Source organism: Mya arenaria, chromosome 10, assembly GCF_026914265.1.
Source record: "Mya arenaria isolate MELC-2E11 chromosome 10, ASM2691426v1".
NCBI classification, from domain to species: domain Eukaryota; kingdom Metazoa; phylum Mollusca; class Bivalvia; order Myida; family Myidae; genus Mya; species Mya arenaria.
In genome coordinates this window covers 11,984,665-12,010,464 of record NC_069131.1, presented here as the reverse complement: position 1 = coordinate 12,010,464, position 25,800 = coordinate 11,984,665, and the positions used below count along the sequence as shown (strand labels likewise).

Below are 25,800 nucleotides of genomic sequence, written 5' to 3'. Positions count from 1 at the left end.
CAACATAGTTTATTATACAGCCAAAAAATACATAGAGAACACATATATCACATTTTTTTATTACTTTTCACATGCAAAAACCCCTTTGAAACAGAGTTAAAAAAACAAATGTGTTTAAAATAAAGTTACAAATTAATTCACTAAGAATCAATGAATAAAAAACGAAGTGATCCTGGCCAGTGGTTACTGAGATGGTACAACAGAAAAAAAGGAGATCATTCATGATCAATTGGTGGCAAAATGTGAATGCTAAAAAGTGTGTGAAATATGACTTGCGTAATGTAAGAAATGATGAATATTTCTTTTTGTTTTGTTTTTTTAAGCAAAAATAAGAGAAAATCCAATATGGCTGCCAGTCAGCCATTTTGAATCCGATTGGAAAATTATTAATGTCAAGCACCACAAGTGCTCATGACTATTAGTGCCAAATAGTGTAAAGATGCAACACAAACTCCAAAAAAATGAACAGTCTAGGGTTTATTAACTGTTATGTGAGTGAGGCAAGGTAAAAGAAAGCAATGCAATTATGTTCTGGTGACTGCATTCAGACAAGAATCTCTATGTGCACTGCATGTTAAAAAAATATAAAAGGTCTGTAACTCTGAAAAACAGATATAAAAGTTTTTAATTTTTTTACCCCATAGAAGTCTGACCAACGAATTGTTGATGTGTTGCTAAGGGCATCCCATTAACCATAATGTCATATTTTTATTATGTGCAGTCCTATTGTGATATCAATATCATTTCAAAGTGTGATTTGTATTTAAATAAATTATAAAACAAACCATAATTTTAAACATTCAAAAATTAGAACAACCCAAATCATAATTCAGATATTTAACATTAGAGATTATCACATTTGTATTCATTCTCTTGTTTTTTAAGCATTTATTTGCTTTGGCAGTAGGGCCACCGGCCCATAACAATGTACACAGAGGCACAATATAAATAATATACAACATTAAACACACAACTTTACAATAAAACCGTGTTTATAACAAACATTCCCACTTTAACATGAAAAATACGCATTTGAGAGTTCAATAACATATTTGAATATGTATCAGGGTATACGTTCATACATAATCAATAAGACTAACCTAAAAATGTTTCCAAGCTCAGGCCATAAATAATTGTTTTCGTGTTTAGCATCAACACTTTATGAAACCCTATCTAGCTATCCCAAAAATACAAACAAACCCCTGAAATACTAAATGAGTGGCATCCTATTAAAACCATATACACCAGAGCCTCCTTATTCCATTCTGGACCATTCTCATTTGTTATATAGATTTCCACTGCAAAGTGAGTTCAAATAAAACTTGTACTCAAGTGTGTTGATCATGGGAATCAGACAGAGTGAATCATTTTCTGATATCAAAATGCCAAGAATACAAGTTCAAAGTATTAAACATGTTCCTTACACTAGTGTTTTGTAGTTGAAATCATAGTTAAAGGAAATAAAAAATATTCCTTAAAAGCGTTTATCATATAAAATGTTGGTGTTTTTTCCCCAAATATGAAGCCCAACACCTATCCGTCCGGGGATGCCTAACATAGAAACGATTTGGTAAGGCATAATCTGACACAAGAACATTTTTTTCAGAGCAGCGACATGCCTCTCAATACACTTTATTATAAAACACATCATGATAAGGCACATAGCTCTATGAGGAGATGGTCATTTCTTATGAAAAGTATGTCAGGCATTACAAACATCATGGTGCTAATGTGTACCAAGGGCAGGTAACTCTAAGATGTGTAATCCATTGGTCACATTAAGTATGTCAGGCACTACAACACATGATGGTGATAATGTGTACCAAGGGCAGGTAACTCTAAGATGTGTAATCCATTGGTGTCCAAGTGTAGTCTCTAAAATTGTGGGAGAAGTTTGTGCCACAAAGTCCAATATAGGTAAAGTAAAATTGAAGTATGGGGGCACACAACACTAACAATTATGAATATGTCGCTGAACAAAAAAAAATATGACAAGCATTGGTAAACTTTATGGTGACAATAAGAATAAAGTTTCAAAACAATCCCTATTAACTTCAATACACCAACAGAGTAGATCTTAGTTAAAGGGCTCATAATTCTTGAAGCACATTGCTCTAACTGATGACAAATACATTAGTCACTAGTTCTCTTATTCTGATCATACCTGTTCAGTTTCAGATCATTCTCTCATAAACTGTGGAAGGCGTCCACATACATACCCAATGTACTTTTGTAGTAAAAGGGCCATAACTCTTGAAAAACTGATAAAACATGTTCAAATCACGTCAAGGTGATAATGTGTACCAAGTTTCAGAATAATCCGTCAAAATCAGTAGTAGAAATAAGCTCCAAAAACATTTTGTAACTGTATGGTGACTCCAATACACCTGCCTTCAAATTTTGTTGTGTGTGTGTGGGGGGGGGGGGGTATAAATATTGAAATACAAAGGGTGTTACTATATACATGTAAAAGCTGCCATGCAATAAAAAATGAGACACTCCACAACACAACCTGTGTGAATCAATCATCATTCTATTGGAAAACTAGTGATTTAAAATGACATAATAAACATGTGACCTATACATGATTCAGTTGACAGTTGATATGTATAGCATAGTATATGTGATATCCCCAGCAAAAGGCCATAATGAGTCCAATAGAGGTCAAAGTGGAGAATTCTTTCATTCTTTGCCATGTTTTCTGCTTCATAAACAGCATGTTTATGAATTAAGATCACTTGTTACTACAAACCTTGTTTTATAAGAAGTGGTTTTTCATCTTCCATTCTAACTTCTAACTTGATATTTCCTTGTTCAGTGCATCAAAAATACAAAATAGTACTCTTCCAAATTGCAAAATGGAACCTTTATACATAAGACTGATAAAGAGTTTTAAAACTAGACACCAAATGCTACAAATGCAAGAAAAAAAGAAAATTGTCAAAAACGTAAATAAAATTGATAATGTTGTGCCCAATGCATTTAATCTTACTTACTGATTCATCACGTCTTAAGACTTTTGTATCTTTCACAGATTTTGCAAATTTTTCCAACTCGAAATTTACTGGGTTGTCTACCACGTATAAATATAGCAGTAAATTCAGAACTAGCATGATGGTATAAGTAACTGTACTTATCACTTGACTTATACATGTTAAGAATAAACACTATGAACTGGAAAACCATTATGCATCATTTCAAAATGGGTCAACTGAAACAGCAACAAAACATTCTTTTTATCATGTAAAATGGTGTAGTATCGGCCTCATGCTAGCTCATATTGACAGCTCTATGCTTGTTTTGAGGAAATACTGATTTTGCCGCTTTGGCTTCTGGTGTCTAGTCCCTTTAAGATAAAATGATAAAAACAGAATGAGAGGTTAAAACACCGTGGTAACACATACACAGCGAGGGACAATTTTATCGTATTACGCTTGAAAATTGACAGTATTTTAAAACATAATCTGGAAAAAAACTTGAAAATAAGATTTATCCTGACTGGTGAATTTTGGTATCATTTTGAAAATTGAAATAAATATAACCGGTATCCTTGTTTCTTCAAAAGCATTAATGACATTTATTTTTAGTTCTACTTTATTACACAAAAGTAATGCCATTCAAAATGAAAGACAAAAAGCATGTAGCCACTAAATACAAACTGCACAAAGTCCAAGACAAAATAATGACTAAATCACAAGAACTCTTTCACAAGGTCATAGTTGGAAATTTCTGGCCACTTCATAAAAATGTTTTTAACTTCATTCATATCAATTTCTGTGACATCTCGCAGAGCAATAAGGATGTCAACAAGATGTCCTAATCTTTTCAAACAGCCAGGGGTATCTCTGTTTATCACATAGACCAGACAGGAAACCAACTTGTTATGTATTCGCTCCACTGCTTCAGGGTCTTTGAGAGTACACCGATCTGAAAACAAATAAAAACAATAAGGCCACAAAATAATAAAATCTGACCATGAATGAGAAAGGTATGGACTGGACACAAATAGGACAGACCGGCAAACACATTTTGATAGATGGGTAGGTACATGTAGGAAGGGTGAGTTGGTTTTTGATGGATGGGCATGTAGAGAGGGTGAGTGGGTATTTGATAGATGGGCATGTAGGAAGGGTGAGTGGGTATTTGATAGATGGGCATGTAGGAAGGGTGAGTGGGTTCTGGTAGAAAGGGTGAGTGGGGATTTGACAGATGGGCATGTAGAGAGGGTGAGTGGGTATTTGATAGATGGGCATGTAGGAAGGGTGAGTGGGTTCTGGTAGAAAGGGTGAGTGGGGATTTGATAGATGAGCATGTTGGGAGAGTGAGTGGGTTTTTGATGGATTGGCATGTAGGAAGGGTGAGCGCGGATTTGATTGATGGGCATGGAGGAAGAGTGAGTGGGTTTTTGATAGATGGACATGTAGGAAGAGTGAGTGGGGTTTTAAATGATTGGCATGTTGGGAAAGTAAGCGGGGATTTGATAGATGAGCATGTAGGGAGGGTGAGTGGGTTTTTGATAGATGGGCATGTAAGGAGAGTGAGTGGGTTTTGGTAGGGAGGGTGAGTGGGGTTTTGAATGATTGGCATGTTGGGAGAGTGAGCAGGGATTTGATAGATGGGCATGTAGGGAGGGTGAGTGGGTTTTTGATGGATGGGCATGTAGTGAGAGTGAGGGGATTTGATTGATGGGCATGTAGGGAGAGTGAGGGGATTTGACTGATGGGCATGTAGGAAGGGTGAGTGGGTTTTTGATTGATGGGCATGTAGAGAGAGTGAGGGGATTTGATTGATGGGCATGTAGGGAGGGTAAGTGGGGGTTTTGATGGATGGGCATGTAGGGAGAGTGAGGGGTTTGATTGATGGTCATGTAGGGAGGGTAAGTGGGGTTTTGATGGATGGGCATGTAGGGAGAGTGAGGGGTTTGATAGATGAGCATGTAGGGAGGGTGAGTGGGTTTTTGATAGATGGGCATGTAGGGAGAGTGGGGGGATTTGATTGATTGGCATGTAGGGAGGGTGAGTGGGTTTTTGATGGATGGGCATGTAGGGAGGGTGAGTGGGTTTTTGATAGATGGGCATGTTGGGAGAGTGAGGGGATTTGATTGATGGGCATGTAGGGAGGGTGAGTGGGTTTTTGATGGATGGGCATGTACGAAGGTTGAGTGGGTTTTTGATGGATGGGCATGTTGGGAGAGTGAGAGTTTTTGATGGATGGGCATGTTGGGAGAGTGAGAGTTTTTGATAGATGGGCATGTTGGGAGAGTGAGGGGATTTGATATATGGGCATGTACGAAGGGTGAGTGGGTTTTTGATGGATGGGCATGTTGGGAGAGTGAGAGTTTTTGATGGATGGGCATGTTGAGAGAGTGAGGGGATTTGATATATGGGCATGTAGGAAGGGTGAGTTGTGAATTGATGGATGGACATGTAGGAAGGGTGAATGGGTTTTTGATAGATGGGCATGTAGGGAGGGTGAGTGGGTTTATGATTGATGGGCATGTAGGGAGGGTGAGTAGGGTTTTGATAGATGCGCATGTAGGGAGGGTGAGTGGGGTTTTGATAGATGTGCATGTAGGGAGGGTGAGTGGGTTTTCGATAGATGGGCATGAAGGGAGAGTGGGGGGATTTGATTGATTGGCATGTAGGGAGGGTGAGTGGGTTTTTGATGGATGGGCATGTAGGGAGGGTGAGTGGGTTTTTGATTGATGGGCATGTACGAAGGGTGAGTGGGTTTTTGATAGATGGGCATGTTGGGAGAGTGAGGGGATTTATTTGATGGGCATGTACGAAGGGTGAGTGGGTTTTTGATGGATGGGCATGTTGGGAAATTGAGAGTTTTTTATGGATGGGCATGTTGAGAGAGTGAGGGGATTTGATATATGGGCATGTAGGAAGGGTGAGTTGTGAATTGATGGATGGACATGTAGGAAGGGTGAATGGGTTTTTGATAGATGGGCATGTAGGGAGGGTGAGTGGGTTTATGATTGATGGGCATGTAGGGAGGGTGAGTGGGGTTTTGATAGATGCGCAAGTAGGGAGGGTGAGTGGGGTTTTGACAGATGTGCATGTAGGGAGGGTGAGTGGGTTTTTGATAGATGGGCATGTAGGGAGTGTGAGTTGGTTTTTGATAGATGGGAATGTAAGGAAGGTGAGTGGTTTTTGATAGATGGGCATGTAGGGAGGGTGAGTGGGTTTTTGATAGATGGGCATGTAGGGAGTGTGAGTTGGTTTTTGATAGATGGGAATGTAAGGAAGGTGAGTGGTTTTTGATAGATGGGCATGTAGGGAGGGTGAGTGGGTTTATGACTGATGGGCATGTAGGGAGGGTGAGTGGGGTTTTGATAGATGTGCATGTAGGGAGGGTGAGTGGGGTTTTGATAGATGTGCATGTAGGGAGGGTGAGTGGGTTTTTGATAGATGGGCATGTAGGGAGTGTGAGTTGGTTTTGATAGATGGGAATGTAAGGAAGGTGAGTGGTTTTTGATAGATGGGCATGTGGGACGGGTGATTGGATTTTTGATAGATGGGCATGTAGGGAGTGTGATTGGGTTTTTGATAGATGGGCATGTAGGGAGGGTGATTGGGTTTTTGATAGATGGGCATGTAGGAAGGGTGATTGGGTTTTTGATAGATGGGCATGTAGGGAGGGTGATTGGGTTTTTGATGAATGGGCATGTAGCGAGGGTAAGTGGGTTGTTGATAGATGGACATGAAGGGAGGGTGTGTGGGATTTTGATAGATGGGCATGTACGAAGGGTGAGTGGGGTTTTTGATAGATGGGCATGTAGGGAGGGTGAGTGGGGTTTTTGATAGATGGGCATGTACGAAGGGTGAGTGGGGTTTTTGATAGATGGGCATGTAGGGAGGGTGAGTGGGTTTTTGATAGATGGGCATGTAGGGAGGGTGTGTTTTTTTTTGATAGATGGACATGTATGAAGGGTAAGTGGGTTTTTGAATGATGTGCATGTAGGGAGGGTGAGTGGGGTTTTGATGGATTGGCATGTAGGGAGGGTGAGTTGGTATTTGATAGATGGGCATGTAGGGAGGGTGAGTGTTTTTTTAGGGAGGGTGAGTGGGTTTATGATTGATGGGCATATAAGGACAGTGAGTGTGTTTTTGATAGATGGGCATGTTAGGAGAGTGAGCGGGGATTTAATAGATGGGCATGTAGGAAGGGTGATTGGGTTTTTGATGGATGGGCATGTAGGGAGGGTGAGTGGGGTTTTGATGGAATAGCATGTAGGGAGGGTGAGTGGGTTTTTGATGGAATAGCATGTAGGAAGGGTGATTGGGTTTTTGATGGATGGGCATGTAGGAAGGGTGATTGGGTTTTTGATGGATGGGCATGTAGGGAGGGTGAGTGGGGTTTTGATGGAATAGCATGTAGGAAGGGTGAGTGGGTTTTTGATAGACAAATAGGTAGGGACAAAGTTAAAAAGGTGGTATGTTTGTGTGTCAGTCAAGTAAAAGGCTAAACAAACTATGAGTTGTAATCTTCAACTGTTTTGTTATACATAATGCCTACTTTTTGAAGGCAGGGCAGGGCAGGGTAGGACGGGACAGACAGACAGAACAACTTGGACAAAAAAAACAATATGTCTGCATTTATAGGTGAGGAGATTTTCATATAAAAATATTTTGAACCTTAAATAAGTAATTATAAAAAGTATAAATGCTTCACAAAAACAATTAAATTTCAAGAAATTTATATGAAAACTATCAATCCTTTAAATATAACACCTACCAGGGGAAATTATTGCAATAGCCCGGAGTAACGCTTCCTCACATTTGCTCAATTTCAGTGTGAGTATTTTCTTTGACAGCTTAAATTTGGACATAAGCAAATCTTCACTGTAGACTAGCCGCATGGCTTGAAAGTTGATGCTTTGTTTGGAATCTCGCAGCGTGAATGTCTTAGCTCCGTGGTTAAGACTCCGCATTCCTCCGATAAGACCAGTCTCAGTTCGTGATTCTGCAATTCACACACAATTTTCTATAATTTATGTAATATTTAGAAGTGAAATAAAATCTGTTACAGAGACGGCATACTCTACTATTTCACCACTTTTAACCCAAATTCGTAAGTCAAATAAAATGGGCAATCATTTTTATTGCATGCAAGATAATTATCTGACTTGATAAGTTAGGTACCATAGTTTGAATCGTTTGGAGCTCTTGTATGAAGTTTCAATACAATACATCAAGTTGTTGCTGTGATATTGAATTATGCAAGCTTACATATAAAACCTTAACAAGAATCTCTAAGTCATAGAATAAAGGGCCATCATTTGCATTATATTCAAAATCGAGTTATCTTTGATTTAATAAGAAGGTTGGGTAGTTGGAACACATGTCTAAAGTTTCATTGTAATACATGAATTATTTGCTGGGATATTGATTTAAATGTGGTAACATGTAAAACCTTAAAAATAATTTCCAAATCAAAATGAAGGGTAATAACTTGCCTTAAATGCAAAATAAAGTAAGCTAACTTGATTATTTAAGTAGGTTAGATGACTGAGTAGTGTAATATTGACACTTGTCAAAGATATTTACTTTTGTGTGCTTCATGCAAAATCCTTATCAGAATTTTCAAGTCAAATAATAAAAGGCCATAATTTGCATATTTTAGAGTTATCTAACTCAATTAAATAGGTTGGATGATTGGAATACTTGCCTTAAGTTCCAATGCAATACATCAAGCATTAGCTGAGATTTTTACTTAAATGTGCTTACATGCAAAACCTTAACCAATGTGTGACGCTCGCTAGGGCGAGTAGTATAGCTCTCCTTATTCTTCAAGCTAAAAACTGTCAACAGAAGCCAAATAAATGAACACACAGCCAAGTGATGAAGCCAGAGATATGGGATATAAAATTACCTCAACATTTTCCTACAGTTTAGGTTATACGATTTCTATTGCCTTGACTGTGAGGAAAGCTGATACATGTACAAGCCCGCTTCCTGGCCCCGATTTCTTGAAACTTCTTAAGTCCCTTATAACAGGATTAAGCTAATTAAGCTCACTATTTTTGGTTTACTATAAATTGCCTAATATTAACTTCTTTAAGAGTTTTTATACTTTGGATAGGAATTATCATTACGAAAATCACGTTAAACCGTTTTTCATTTATCAAGATTCAATTCAAGTGTATTTTGGCTAATTGCAATAAGCTACTTAAGCCTGTTAAGCTTAGATCTCTAGAAATTGGGGCCTGGGTAGAAACCAGTACTATGTCCATTTTAGAGGTCGTGAGGAAGTATCCCTAGTGGAGATCAAACCCACAAATTCTTGGGTGAGAGGGGGGACACCTAAAGCCAGACTGGTCTCACTCTGGTGGGGATCAAACCCACAAATTCTTGGGTGAGAGGGGGGACACCTATAGCCAGACTGGTCTCACTCTGGTGGGGATCAAACCCACAAATTCTTGGGTGAGAGGGGGGACACCTAAAGCCAGACTGGTCTCACTCTGGTGGGGATCAAACCCACAAATTCTTGGGTGAGAGGGGGGACACCTAAAGCCAGACTGGTCTCACTCTGGTGGGGATCAAACCCACAAATTCTTGGGTGAGAGGGGGGACACCTATAGCCATACTGGTCTCACTCTGGTGGGGATCAAACCTATAAATTCTTGGGTGAGAGGTGGACACTTATACCACAAAACTGCTGCCATCCTAGTGGGGATCAAACTCACAACATCTTGCATGAGAGGTGGACACCTATACCACAAAACTGCTGCCATTCTAATGGGGATCAAACCAACAACATCTTGGGTGAGAGGGGGGACACCTATAGCCAGATTGGTCTCACTCCGGTGGGGATCAAACCAACAACATATTGCGTGAGAGGTGGACACCTATAGCCAGACTGGTCTCACTCTGGTGGGGATCAAACCAACAACATCTTGCGTGAGAGGTGGACACCTATAGCCAGACTGGTCTCACTCCGGTGGGGATCAAACCAACAACATATTGCGTGAGAGGTGGACACCTATAGCCAGACTGGTCTCACTCTGGTGGGGATCAAACCCACAAATTCTTGGGTGAGAGGGGGGACACCTATAGCCAGACTGGTCTCACTCTGGTGGGGATCAAACCAACAAATTCTTGGGTGAGAGGTGGACACTTATACCACAAAACTGCTGCCATCCTAGTGGGGATCAAACTCACAAATTCTTGGGTGAGAGGGGGGACACCTATACCACAAAACTGCTGCCATTCTAATGGGGATCAAACCAACAACATCTTGGGTGAGAGGGGGGACACCTATAGCCAGACTGGTCTCACTCCGGTGGGGATCAAACCAACAACATATTGCGTGAGAGGTGGACACCTATAGCCAGACTGGTCTCACTCTGGTGGGGATCAAACCAACAACATCTTGCGTGAGAGGTGGACACCTATAGCCAGACTGGTCTCACTCCGGTGGGGATCAAACCAACAACATATTGCGTGAGAGGTGGACACCTATAGCCAGACTGGTCTCACTCTGGTGGGGATCAAACCAATAACATCTTGCGTGAGAGGTGGACACCTATACCCAGACTGGTCTCACTCTGGTGGGGATCAAACCAATAACATCTTGTGTGAGAGGTGGACACCTATAGCCAGACTGGTCTCACTCCGGGGGGATCAAACCAACAACATATTGCGTGAGAGGTGGACACCTAAAGCCAGACTGGTCTCACTCTGGTGGGGATCAAACCCACAAATTCTTGGGTGAGAGGTGGACACCTAAAGCCAGACTTGTCTCACTCCGGTGGGGATCAAACCCACAACATCTTGCATGAGAGGTGGACACCTAAAGTCAGACTAGTCTCACTCTGGTGGGGATCAAACCCACAAATTCTTGGGTGAAAGGGGGGACACCTATAGCCAGACTGGTCTCACTCCGGTGGGGATCAAACCAACCTCATCTTGCATGAGAGGTGGACACCTATCCCATGAGACCACTCTAACCATGCATACGTTTTTGTTTGAAAGACTAACTGATAAATCAAACTAAAATAAACATGAACATGATAATTTCTTTTCTCCAAAAGTTATTTTGCTAAAAAACAATAGTCTAGTATGACAGTCAATGGTTTCAGTTCAAAAATTTATTATACATGTTTAAATTCAAGAATTAAAAAGCTAAAATTGCAATTTGTCTTGGGACCATACCAAATTGCAGGTAAACTTGCCTCGAATCAAGGTTGACTGGTCATCAATTTCAAGATCTCGAAATCCTGGAATATGTTTTGAGAATTTCACAGTCTCCACAATTTTCAAGTGAATGTATCCAACACTTTTTTCAAGGATCTGTCGCCGCATTTCATTGACGTCCATTTCGAAGTTTGGCTGTAATGAAAATTATATTTTAATACACACATGTATGTCTATGAGTAAAAAAATCATTTTCATAATTTTTGGATGTTTAATGCTATATAGGCTTTTAGTTAAAAGAGTTATGGAAGTGTGCTGCATAATGTCCTATTTTGGTAACAACCTTCTGCCCTCGTGGAGACTAGAATGTGCACCCTCCTGCCTTCAAAGAGTTAAATGCTTACGATAATCAAATATTTCTTTTGCTTTGATTGAAGCTTTAAATTTTATTATAAATTCATACAAACAGACTCTTTTGGTAGTATAGACTTGCTATTACTGTCATTAGGCATGATTTCTACAATTTTTTTATGAAATTAATAATGTTCTATTTTTTCACTGACAGACACAAATGTGCTCTTTTTTCCCTTAGCATCCTGTCCTTTTTCTGCAGCACCCTGTCCTTTTGAAAACCTGGTAAAACCCTATATTATTATATATAATATTAATGACATAACAATTTATGTGATGTCATATGTATGACCTAATTTGAAAGAAAAAGTGACAATATACTCTGCTCAAAATACATGACAAGAGTTGTTGAATTAAATATAATATTATGGGGGTCATTATTAATATAATTATCATTTAACAGGAAATAGGGCATTTGAAAAATCTTCTTATGTATTAAAGTGGTAAAATTAAGAAAAAATCATTGCTTTCATTCTTGTATCCTTGCATTTTTTAAAATTCTATTTAGACCACATAAAATGAAATCCTAATACTTTCCATCATCTTTTCAACAAATAAGCTCAATTTTGAGGAGAAAATTTGGAAATATTGTGATGATTGGATTCTAATTTTGGAGGTGAAAAAAAACACAACAAAGTTGTAAGCTGAAATTGAACTGAAGTATCACCTCTCCCGACGCATTGGTCATGGATGTTGAACCCTCTGGCGTTCCACTCGACTGTTTCTGGAATGGAAATTCTGTGTAGATATCATTCGCTTGAGTAAGACTGTGAACAATCTTCTCCAATTCGTCTGGATCCCCTGAAAGAGACAAAAACATGGATCTGCATTATCATACATTGATTCTTACTTAGCTACCACTGTATCAGACCATTTTAATATAATGGCTGATTTCTTTCCTCATCGCAGGCTCGTGTCTCCGACTTTGAATGAGAATATGTTTCATAAGCACAATTGTCAACCGGTTTGTTGGAAAGGTAAATTGCCTTATTCATAAGACCAATGTAAATTACCTTAATGATATGACCAATGTAAATTGCCATATTCATATGGCCAATGTAAATTGCCTTATTCATAAGACCAATGTAAATTGCCTTATTCATATGGCCAATGTTAATTACCTTAATGATATGACCAATGTAAATTGCCATATTCATAAGACCAATGTTAATTACCTTAATGATATGACCAATGTAAATTTCCTTATTCATAAGACCAATGTTAATTGCCTTAATGATATGACCAATGTAAATTTAGGCCAATGTAAATTGCCTTATTCATACGGCCAATGTAAATTGCCTTATTCATACGGCCAATGTAAATTGCCTTATTCATAAGACCAATGTAAATTGCCTTATTCATACGGCCAATGTAAATTGCCTTATTCATAAGGCCAATGTAAATTGCCATATTCATACGGCCAATGTAAATTGCCTTATTCATCTGACCAATGTAAATTGCCTTATTCATAAGGCCAATGTAAATTGCCTTATTCATAAGACCAATGTAAATTGCCATATTCATATGGCCAATGTAAATTGCCTTATTCATCTGACCAAAGTAAATTGCCTTATTCATCTGACCAATGTAAATTGCCTTATTCATCTGACCAAAGTAAATTGCCTTATTCATCTGACCAATGTAAATTGCCTTATTCATATGACCAATGTTAATTGCCTTATTCATATGACCTATGTAAATTGCCATATTCATATGACCAATGTAAATTGCCTTATTCATCTGACCAATGTAAATTGCCTTATTCATATGACCAATGTAAATTGCCTTATTCATATGACCAATGTTAATTGCCTTATTCATATGACCTATGTAAATTGCCTTATTCATATGACCTATGTAAATTGCCTTATTCATATGACCTATGTAAATTGCCTTATTCATCTGACCAATGTCAATTTTGTACAAGGAGATTGGATTCCTTTATTGAGAAAGGACTAAAAAAAGGTTTAAAACCAAAAAATCTGTAAAGAAACCAGCCATATAACAGTGTTACAGTGGTAGTTGTCGTGAAAAAATACATTGCTTATTAATAGTCTGATAAAACCTCTAAAATCATGTACCAATGTCAACAATATGAACATTTCACACTTTTTATACGTACACAACATGAATAGCTTATTACTTTAAAATACTTGTTCACATGTACGTATTAAGAAAATTTTCTTACCATATACAGGCTGAGTTCGGCGGACATTTTTTGCCTCTGAGCACATGTCTGTATCAAGAGATGAGTGTCCATGTTCACTTTGATCCTCCCTTTGAAGAGGACGTTTTGATATGACAATGTTTGTGTCCTTGCAAGAAGCCGGTCCTACATGATATCTAGTATCCTGGCTCACACCTTTCTGAGCATGTTCTTTCCTGTTTGTCTCAGCACTAACATGAGTCGTTGTCTTAGCATCAACATTAGTCATTGTCTTAACACCAACATTAGTCATTATCTTAGCAACAGCATTAGTCATTTTTTCAGCCCGATTGTTAGTCATTGTCTCAGCACCAGCATGTTTAAATGTTGTTAAATCAGCTTCTCCTTGAAAAGAACTAGTACTCTGGAAATTATTTGTTTTAACATCATCACTTTGAATATGTCCAGATAGTTCATTATTATCAATATGCAGGTGTTGTTTCTCTTTCTTTCTCTCAGTGTCCTGCTGTATCTCAGGGTTTTTACTACACTGCCTTATTTCAGATGGGCTCGTTGAAAGCAATTTAAGTAATTTTTCACTTTTCAAACCTCGCGTATGAGGTTTTGATGGATTGACCCCAGCCAAGGAGGAAGAGGGATAGTGGGCTGATGAGGAAGTGAAGTATTTTTTATCGTTTTGTCCATGCAGATTCTCTTGAAGTGAATGTTCTTTCAATGTACCAGTATATTTCGGTCCCCCATACAGTAACGTGTTCAAGGCATCGCCAGTATGGCTACCGCTCATTTTTTTTATGACTTTGATGTCGTGACTTCAGTAATTTTTGGTCAGACACATTTGAAATGTTACATGATGCTTCCAGTGTACCATTTGCGTGCATGGATGAAGTTCCATGCATTTGATCATTGTTATCAAAGCCATTAGTCTCATGTTTGATAGAAGCTTTGGTAAAAGTTCCAGTGTTAGGATCAAGGGAGCTAGTGTTTCCTTCCATAGAAAGCTTATTACAAAAGTTTCTTGGACCTTGTGAAAATGTAGCCTCTTTGGACTCTTGAAAGCTACTCCGACCTGGTTGTCCTCCACTTCTGTTGGGAACATCATCATATTGAGTGACACCAGACTTGTTCTTTCCTACGAGTGATTCACTATGCTTTGACTGGTTAATTGACATCTGTCTATTTTTTATTTCAAACTGATTCTGTGGGCTAGGAAGAAAACATCTGTCCATCATACTGGTGAATGTTCGAGAGTGTGGAACATTGTCTTTTATGAGACGATCAAGAATTATTCTGTCCAAATCTACTTCTTCGTCCACAAAAATCCGCCTAGAATTTAGCAATATGAAAAAATCCGAGTATTCCATTTTCTTTATAGAAATATTGTCTCTGACAGAGACTTTTGATTTCAGTTGTCAACTGCGAACTAAACTGGCTTGCTTTTGAATAGAAAATTGTCTTGTCCGCGACATTCAAATGCAACTGAGCCAATTAAAACTGGCATTACTTTTACTTGAAAGATCTCTACATATTCAGTTGATTGTTTTACTTTCTTATATTTTTGTATAGAATCTGGTCTCTGTGAGTCTATCACCAACTGTCACCTGGAATGGCAACTATGGCTCTGAAATAGAAAGATATATATCACATTAACGTCCAACATCCATATTTTATGTAACTTCATATATAAGGGAGGTTCATACCTACATTCTTATCAAGCTATTGCTATCAACAGACTTGCTGACAGTAAATGAACTTTTGATCAATAACCAGACAGTAAAATGTTATTGTTTCTAAGCAAGGAGTCACATTTTCAAGAGTTTCTGTAATTCTAAAAAAAATGATTAAAGTTTATTGATGTTATTTTAGTACCGGTAATTGTATTTAATTACTTTTAAGTACATGTTCAATACGCAAGTCCATTTAATACAAGTAGTTAAATGTCTCTTGCTCGAAAACACAATACTATGTCTTTTTCACAGAAGTTCTAGCAGCTGATAATTGTTGCTAATGAAAAAAAGTTGGGGTATGCTTGAGGATGAGGGATCCAATTGTTTCCAAAGTCATTTATATTTTCATTTCAAGTTGGTTCATACAGTTTTTTTTAATGCAAATGTCTAAGAGAAAAAACAACAATCGTTACAACTGTACAATAGTCTGAAGTTAAAAGCTCTCAATCCTGGTTTAAGGATTAGTCCTGAACTTTAGATCCCCTGTTTACACTAAGAATTTACAGTTTTTACAATGGCTTCCAATATGCAACTTTCTAAGCAAAAGCACACTTGATTCAACCATGGTTTGGATAATTCTTCACTCTATCATGTAATGCTTATTTGTGTTACACATCAAATTCCAACTAACATACTATTAATTCTTTTTAAGACATATATCACTCTATGATGTAATGCTTATTTGTGTTACACATCAAATTCCAACTCACACACTATTAATTCTTTTTAAGACATATATCACTCTATCATGTAATGCTTATTTGTGTTACACATCAAATTCCAACTCACATACTATTAATTCTTTTTAAGACATATATCACTCTATGATGTAATGCTTATTTGTGTTACACATCAAATTCCAACTCACATACTATTAATTCTTTTTAAGACATATATCACTCTATCATGTAATGCTTATTTGTGTTACACATCAAATTCCAACTCACATACTATTAATTCTTTTTAAGACATATATCACTCTATCATGTAATGCTTATTTGTGTTACACATCAAATTCCAACTCACATACTATTAATTCTTTTTAAGACATATATCACTCTATCATGTAATGCTTATTTGTGTTACACATCAAATTTCAACTCACATACTATTAATTCTTTTTAAGTCATATATCACTCTATGATGTAATGCTTATTTGTGTTACACATCAAATTCCAACTCACATACTATTAATTATTTTTAAGACATATATCACTCTATTATGTAATGCTTATTTGTGTTACACATCAAATTCCAACTCACATACTATTAATTCTTTTTAAGACATATATCACTCTATCATGTAATGCTTATTTGTGTTACACATCAAATTCCAACTCACATACTATTAATTCTTTTAAGACATATATCGCTCTATGATGTAATGCTTATTTGTGTTACACATCAAATTCCAACTAACATACTATTAATTCTTTTTAAGACATATATCACTCTATCATGTAATGCTTATTTGTGTTACACATCAAATTCCAACTCACATACTATTAATTCTTTTTAAGACATATATCACTCTATGATGTAATGCTTATTTGTGTTACACATCAAATTCCAACTCACATACTATTAATTCTTTTTAAGACATATATCACTCTATCATGTAATGCTTATTTGTGTTACACATCAAATTCCAACTCACATACTATTAATTCTTTTTAAGACATATATCACTCTACCATGTAATGCTTATTTGTGTTACACATCAAATTCCAACTCACATACTATTAATTATTTTTAAGACATATATCACTCTATTATGTAATGCTTATTTGTGTTACACATCAAATTCCAACTCACATACTATTAATTCTTTTTAAGACATATATCACTCTATCATGTAATGCTTATTTGTGTTACACATCAAATTCCAACTCACATACTATTAATTCTTTTAAGACATATATCGCTCTATGATGTAATGCTTATTTGTGTTACACATCAAATTCCAACTAACATACTATTAATTCTTTTTAAGACATATATCACTCTATCATGTAATGCTTATTTGTGTTACACATCAAATTCCAACTCACATACTATTAATTCTTTTTAAGACATATATCACTCTATGATGTAATGCTTATTTGTGTTACACATCAAATTCCAACTCACATACTATTAATTCTTTTTAAGACATATATCACTCTATGATGTAATGCTTATTTGTGTTACACATCAAATTCCAACTCACATACTATTAATTCTTTTTAAGACATATATCACTCTATCATGTAATGCTTATTTGTGTTACACATCAAATTCCAACTCACATACTATTAATTCTTTTTAAGACATATATCACTCTATGATGTAATGCTTATTTGTGTTACACATCAAATTCCAACTCACATACTATTAATTCTTTTAAGACATATATCACTCTATCATGTACTGCTTATTTGTATTACTCATCAAATTCCAACTCACATACTATTAATTCTTTTTAAGACATATATCACTCTATGATGTAATGCTTATTTGTATTACTCATCAAATTCCAACTCACATACTATTAATTCTTTTAAAACATATATCACTCTATGATGTAATGCTTATTTGTGTTACACATCAAATTCCAACTCACATACTATTAATTCTTTTAAGACATATATCACTCTATGATGTAATGCTTATTTGTGTTACACATCAAATTCGAACTCACATACTATTAATTCTTTTAAGACATATATCACTCTATGATGTAATGCTTATTTGTGTTACACATCAAATTCCAACTCACATACTATTAATTCTTTTTAAGACATATATCACTCTATGATGTAATGCTTATTTGTGTTACACATCAAATTCCAACTCACATACTATTAATTCTTTTTAAGACATATATCACTCTATCATGTAATGCTTATTTGTGTTACACATCAAATTCCAACTCACATACTATTAATTCTTTTTAAGACATATATCACTCTATGATGTAATGCTTATTTGTGTTACACATCAAATTCCAACTCACATACTATTAATTCTTTTTAAGACATATATCACTCTTTGATGTAATGCTTATTTGTATTACACATCAAATTCCAACTCACATACTATTAATTCTTTTTAAGACATATATCACTCTATGATGTAATGCTTATTTGTGTTACACATCAAATTCCAACTCACATACTATTAATTCTTTTTAAGACATATATCACTCTATTATGTAATGCTTATTTGTGTTACACATCAAATTCCAACTCACATACTATTAATTCTTTTTAAGACATATATCACTCTATGATGTAATGCTTATTTGTGTTACACATCAAATTCCAACTCACATACTATTAATTCTTTTTAAGACATATATCACTCTATGATGTAATGCTTATTTGTGTTACACATCAAATTCCAACTCACATACTATTAATTCTTTTTAAGACATATATCACTATATTATGTAATGCTTATTTGTGTTACACATCAAATTCCAACTCACATACTATTAATTCTTTTAAGACATATATCACTCTATTATGTAATGCTTATTTGTGTTACACATCCAAATTACAACTCACATACTATTAATTCTTTTAAGACATATATCACTCTATGATGTAATGCTTATTTGTGTTACACATCAAATTCCAACTCACATACTATTAATTCTTTTAAGACATATATCACTCTATGATGTAATGCTTATTTGTGTTACACATCAAATTCCAACTCACATACTATTAATTCTTTTTAAGACATATATCACTCTAGGATGTAATGTTTATTTGTGTTACACATCAAATTCCAACTCACATACCGGGGGTACTATTAATTCTTTTTAAGACATATATCACTCTATTATGTAATGCTTATTTGTATTACACATCAAATTCCAACTCACATACTATTAATTCTTTTTAAGACATATATCACTCTTTGATGTAATGCTTATTTGTATTACACAACAAATTTCAACTCACATACTATTAATTCTTTTTAAGACATATATCACTCTTTGATGTAATGCTTATTTGTATTACACATCAAATTCCAACTCACATACTATTAATTCTTTTTAAGACATATATCACTCTATGATGTAATGCTTATTTGTGTTACACATCAAATTCCAACTCACATACTATTAATTCTTTTTAAGACATATATCACTCTATTATGTAATGCTTATTTGTGTTACACATCAAATTCCAACTCACATACTATTAATTCTTTTTAAGACATATATCACTCTATGATGTAATGCTTATTTGTGTTACACATCAAATTCCAACTCACATACTATTAATTCTTTTTAAGACATATATCACTCTATGATGTAATGCTTATTTGTGTTACACATCAAATTCCAACTCACATACTATTAATTCTTTTTAAGACATATATCACTCTATTATGTAATGCTTATTTGTGTTACACATCAAATTCCAACTCACATACTATTAATTCTTTTTAAGACATATATCACTCTATTATGTAATGCTTATTTGTGTTACACATCAAATTCCAACTCACATACTATTAATTCTTTTTAAGACATATATCACTCTATCATGTAATGCTTATTTGTGTTACACATCCAAATTTCAACTCACATACTATTAATTCTTTTTAAGTCATATATCACTCTATGATGTAATGCTTATTTGTGTTACACATCCAAATTTCAACTCACATACTATTAATTCTTTTTAAGACATATATCACTCTTTGATGTAATGCTTATTTGTATTACACATCAAATTCCAACTCACATACTATTAATTATTTTTAAGACATATATATCACTCTAAGATGTAATGCTTATTTGTATTACAGATCAAATTCCAACTCACATACTATTAATTCTTTTTAAGACATATATCACTACATGATGTAATGCTTATTTGTGTTACACATCAAATTACAACTCACATACTATTAATTATTTTAAGAAATATATCACTCTATGATGTAATGCTTATTTGTGTTACACATCAAATTCCAACTCACATACTATTAATTCTTTTAAGACATACTATATCATTTATTACCGATGCAGGCTAAAGTTTCAAATCGTTCAGATTCTGTTCAAGGAACTCAACCATTCAGGACTTCAGGTCTGAAAATACAACAAAACAGTTACGGGTAATTAGGTACTGTTATACATCTTCCAGAAAATGGAATTCTAATATGTGTAAACTGTATAGGTCCATGTTTTATGGAATTAATTGCTAAGACCTTTTGAAAACAAAACATGGGAAACACAAAGGTAAAATGACTAAGTTGTGATACCAGACATGTAGTCTGAAAGCAAGAATTAGTCGTCACGTGTGATAAACAAAAAAGTCATGTGACTACAAATGCAAAAGCCAGTTGTATTTTTGCCCGATTGATTGTCAACTCATGTAAGTTTCTTACCAATTTTGATATATATACACGAGAATTTACTAATGTGACACAAAAAGGAATGCATTGCTTAGTCTTTCGATCGCTGTATTGATCACCATTCATGTTTTTCATAGTTTCCGAGAACACTTCGAGATGAATATCCAGGAATGCAAACGCACGTAGATAGTACTACAATGTCACATATTTATATAAAAAGCAGCCATATTTTTCAAATACATGCCTTCCAATTGTTCAGTAATGGTTTTCATTTGTTATACAAGTATTTTGTGTGATGCAATTTGTACAAAAATGCATTTAGGGATGTAGAGTGTCAGCCACATTCACAGTTTGGTACACTGAACTATGTATTGTGAAAAACACTGCCGCTCATCAGTCCATAAACATTAATGACCAGCCACAGTTTTCGGTATTTAGTCATTTCCATTCACAGTTTGGTACATTGAACTAAGTATTGTAAAAAAAACTGCCTCTCATCAGTCCAGAAATAATATTGACCAGCCACTGTTTTCGGAATTGAGTTATTTCCATTCACAGTCTGGTACATTGAACTACATGTAAGTATTGTAAAAAATACTGCCTCTCATCAGTCCAGAAAAAATATTGACCATCATGTGTTTTTGATATTAAGTCATTTCCATTCACAGTTTGGTACACTGAACTAAGTATTGTAAAAAATACTGCCTCTGATCCGTCCAGAAATAATATCATCAGTTTTTGATATTAAGTCATCCCCATTCACTGTTTGTTACACTGAGAGAAGTAATGTGAAGATAGCTGATGCGATCTTATTTGTCCAGAAATAATATTGATCATCTTCAGCTTTTGGTATCAGGCTAAATATGTTTAACAAAAAGGAAATGTAAAATGTTTCATATCATCTTAATAAGATGACTTAGTAGTTCATTTTTATGTAACCAACAGACATTAACAAACATTTAGTTTCTTTCTTTACAATTTTCTGGTCATGTTTCAAAAATTGTCATCAATAAACTTTAACAAATATAATGTACAATTAATTAAATAAATTTCTACAAAATTTATTAATGAACCGGCCTCCTATATCCAGCGCGTAAAAGGTCTTAAATAGAGGTCGCCCCTTTCCAGGGAGTGCCAATAAGCTAATTCTCTGGTAGGTCCATTAACCATTATGTTAAAATTTGATACCTGTAGACCCACTGTTAATTTGTTATCATTTGAAGGGGTGATGTTGGCAAGTATGTTAAATAAATGACTGGATTCCAACGTGCAAAATGTCCATTTTAAAATAGCTGGTTTTTAGTATAAATTGATTTTTTTTTATTTATTTTGATCAATCCTTTAGAAAGAATGACAACTTTAAAGCATGATCAAAGGTTTTACTGTGGTAATTCTACGTGAAAACTAGACAAGTGGTAATAATAAACAAAACAAACAGAATTGAGAAGGAAGCCTGGCAGCTTAAACTCTGTCTCACATCTATATATGCTCAAATATTGTCAACAACTTCAAAATATGTAACAAACACTTCTCAACAATAGGCTGTAGGTTAATTGGTTGATTGACATTATCACATGATGCTACCAATGATTATCATGTGATGTACCAATGATTATCATGTGATGCTACCAATGATTATCACGTGATACTACCAATGATTATCACGTGATACTACCAATGATTATCACATGATGCTAGCAATGATTATCACGTGATGCTACCAATAATTATCACGTGATGCTACCAATGATTATCATGTGATACTACCAATGATTATCACGTGATGCTATCAATGATTATCACGTGATGCTACCAATGATTATCACATGATGCTAGCAATGATTATCACGTGATGCTACCAATAATTATCACATGGTACTACCAATGATTATCACGTGATGCTACCAATGATTAACACATGGTACTACCAATGATTATCACGTGATACTACCAATGATTATCACATGATGCTACCAATGATAATCACGTGATACTACCAATGATTATCACATGATGCTACCAATGATTATCATGTGATACTACCAATGATTATCACATGATGCTACCAATGATTATCATGTGATACTACCAATGATTATCACATGATGCTACCAATGATTATCACGTGATACTACCAATGATTATCACATGATACTATCAATGATTATCATGTGATACTACCAATGATTATCATGTGATACTACCAATGATTATCATGTGATGCTACCAATGATTTCAATAAAGGTTTAAAATATCCGTCTGCTTAGTACCAGTCCCTGTCGGCGAGTGGATCAGTTTTCTAAAAGAAATATTGACTGTACCGGCCTGAGATCACAACCCACTACAACCAGGTTGTTGTTTTTTATACTTGACTGTATTTTTTTCTGCAATTTCGGTATCAAAGTAAAATTATTATAATATACAGATGCATTACCAGGAAAATTGTTTTCGGTGCGAACACATGAGGGATTCCCTTTAACTGAAAATGTTTGCTTTAATACAGCTTTTTTGTTTGAATGTTGATTGTGCTGAAAAACAATGTGGTCAAATGATGTTTTTGCAGGTACAAGACAAGAAGTCTTTTCAAACAAGAGGAATTAAGTACCAACCTTTATTGTATAAGAACTTGAATATATAAGTTTAAGCAATATAAAAATTAGTCTTTCTAACTGTACATGGAAGAAATTTAAATTATGAATATTTTTTATGGCAAATCGTCTATTATTTTAGACTGTATAAAAATGTGTACCAAACATAAATATATACATGCCTTAGTGTGGAAAAAAGCCTTTCCAAGACCCATAGTTAGCATATTGTGTGAACACTTAATTCTGCACATAACATGTTGCATCGATTTTATTGATGTAAAGAAGTTCAGCGAAATAATGGTTAATGTTATGATAAATTTGAGAGAGAATCTTCTACCTAAAATGTAAACACATAAAAGAGTCATGCAAGATTTTAAGAAGAGTCATACACCACGAGTATGTGGGATGCAACATACATGTACACCATTCTGGTATCGACTTAACCAGAAATGATTTATCTTAACAATGGCATGTAACAAGTACTTACTTCCTTTCATCCTTCAATATGTAAATGAATGTGCAAACATAATTTGATCTAAGACTAAGAAAGGTCACCAGTAAGATTAAAGAGAAATTGACATAACAAAGCAATGAACACCACAATGTATAATTATAAATTCACTATAAATGTATTCATTAATGATGTGTAAATGTGGAAACATGACCTTAAAAGAATTTTAGAGATGTAAACAATGATGTTTGGTGCAAAATAATTAGATGATACTACAAATAAATACTAATCAATGATTCATTTTGTCACAGACCTACATTTGTATAAACCAATTCAAGGTTGGTGATTTTGTCACAATATTTAAACCACTAGAAATGATTACCGATTGCATATGGTTAATATAACAAATGAAACATAAAAACTCATATAGCATGCCGGTATAAATCAAAATCAAGAGGTATTTAATTTCAATTATAAAGATCCATATTTTTCATGACTGAAATGGTCAAATTTTCAGAGTGTTTGCGATCCGTATTGGAGGAAAACTATTTTCTGGTGAAAGGGTAGTCTATATAAAAAGCTGCTTCAGAGTCTTGGACAATTTTTTGTTTTAGTTTAGGAGGTAACATAATGAATGTCTGAATGTTAAAAAAGTTCCTTTAACGAGCATATTAGGGTAAAAAGAGTATGCATTCTGTTCATACCCAGTGATCGAAATTAGCACAAGCCCTTCACTGGTAAAATGTCTTGCGGGCTTGCTCAAATTCTGAATTTTATATAGCAGGGCTTGTTCAAAAAATATGATTCCATGCAATAGTATAAGAATTCGGGCTTGTTCATCTAAAAGTCTAATTTCGATGACTGCATACCTGGCACATAGTCCAAATAATTGTACGTTGACAGATTTTTTTAGATTTTTGATATGGCAAATCCTTCACATACAAATTGTTTAGTATCAAAAGTGGGTAGTTGTTCCGATCAGGATTCCGGGTTAAAGCATATAGCGTCTATAAAATATCATAAAAACAAGAAATATTACCAGATAATGTTATTTTATATTAGTTCCGTACACAAAAAAATAAATATCCAACTTATAATTATGAGTTTGACGGCTTTTTTTCATTTCATTTTGTCAAAACATAACGATATATACATGAAGGGTACCTGCAAGGCTTTAGGGCACAGTTTTAAATCGCTCGAAACATTTCGGCCATGGCCGAGTTGTTATGATTGTATAACGAGGTCTATGTTAAAGCTTTGTCGGAGGAGGCCGAGCTATTACGATTGTATCGAGTTGTTCCCCTTCGCATAATTGTTGTCTGTGTCAGTCAACTTTCGTTTTATTGGAAAGGTAAACAACTTGTTTTAATGCACTAAATGCTTGTTTAGTGCAAAATAACATTTCACTTACATAGTAAAATATGAATATAACTCTTTATGATCAATTTCAACCATAAAATACTTCACTTAAAACAATTTCAATATTTTTAAAACACCCCCATTTTTTGCACATTCCCGTTTAGACGTTAGGGATTGGAAGAATCCCGTATAACACGTCTATTATTTTAGACTAACCTGGCACATACATTTTGATATTGCATAAATACTCATTTATTTGTTGATGAAATGGTGAAAAATTACTTCGATCATGGTTACACCACATTTATAGACAATAATATTATTTTATTTACATAAATCGAGCCACTGTCATAAATGCACAGATACCTGTTATCAATGTGGCTTGTGCAAGCATGTAAATTGTACTACATAATTGAAGATAACTTTTAAATTTAAGATAGACATGTTCTGTGACATACCATGTTTTTGTTTAAAGTTCCATCGCAGTATCACAGTCCGTGGCAGTATCATTCAAAAGGTTTAAATATTGGAAATTTACATAAATATTTGTCGATGTTTACCTTTCGAGTGTCGTAAAAATTAAATACAGTATGGATTTTGA

At 35.0% G+C, this 25,800-nt stretch overlaps 1 protein-coding gene across 1 annotated transcript; it reads right to left on the bottom strand.

The window, feature by feature from the left end:
* Positions 1 to 2,414: 2,414 nt before the first annotated feature.
* LOC128205773 (uncharacterized) lies at positions 2,415 to 25,791 on the bottom strand. Its single transcript, XM_052907709.1, has 7 exons — positions 25,658 to 25,791; positions 20,468 to 20,535; positions 13,744 to 15,340; positions 12,223 to 12,356; positions 11,183 to 11,339; positions 7,744 to 7,971; positions 2,415 to 3,927 (listed from the first exon to the last, which is right to left on the bottom strand). Exons 3-7 carry the CDS (start codon positions 14,504 to 14,506, stop codon positions 3,692 to 3,694), a joined length of 1,518 nt encoding a protein of 505 aa, XP_052763669.1. The 5' UTR covers positions 14,507 to 15,340; positions 20,468 to 20,535; positions 25,658 to 25,791; the 3' UTR covers positions 2,415 to 3,691.
* Positions 25,792 to 25,800: the final 9 nt, after the last annotated feature.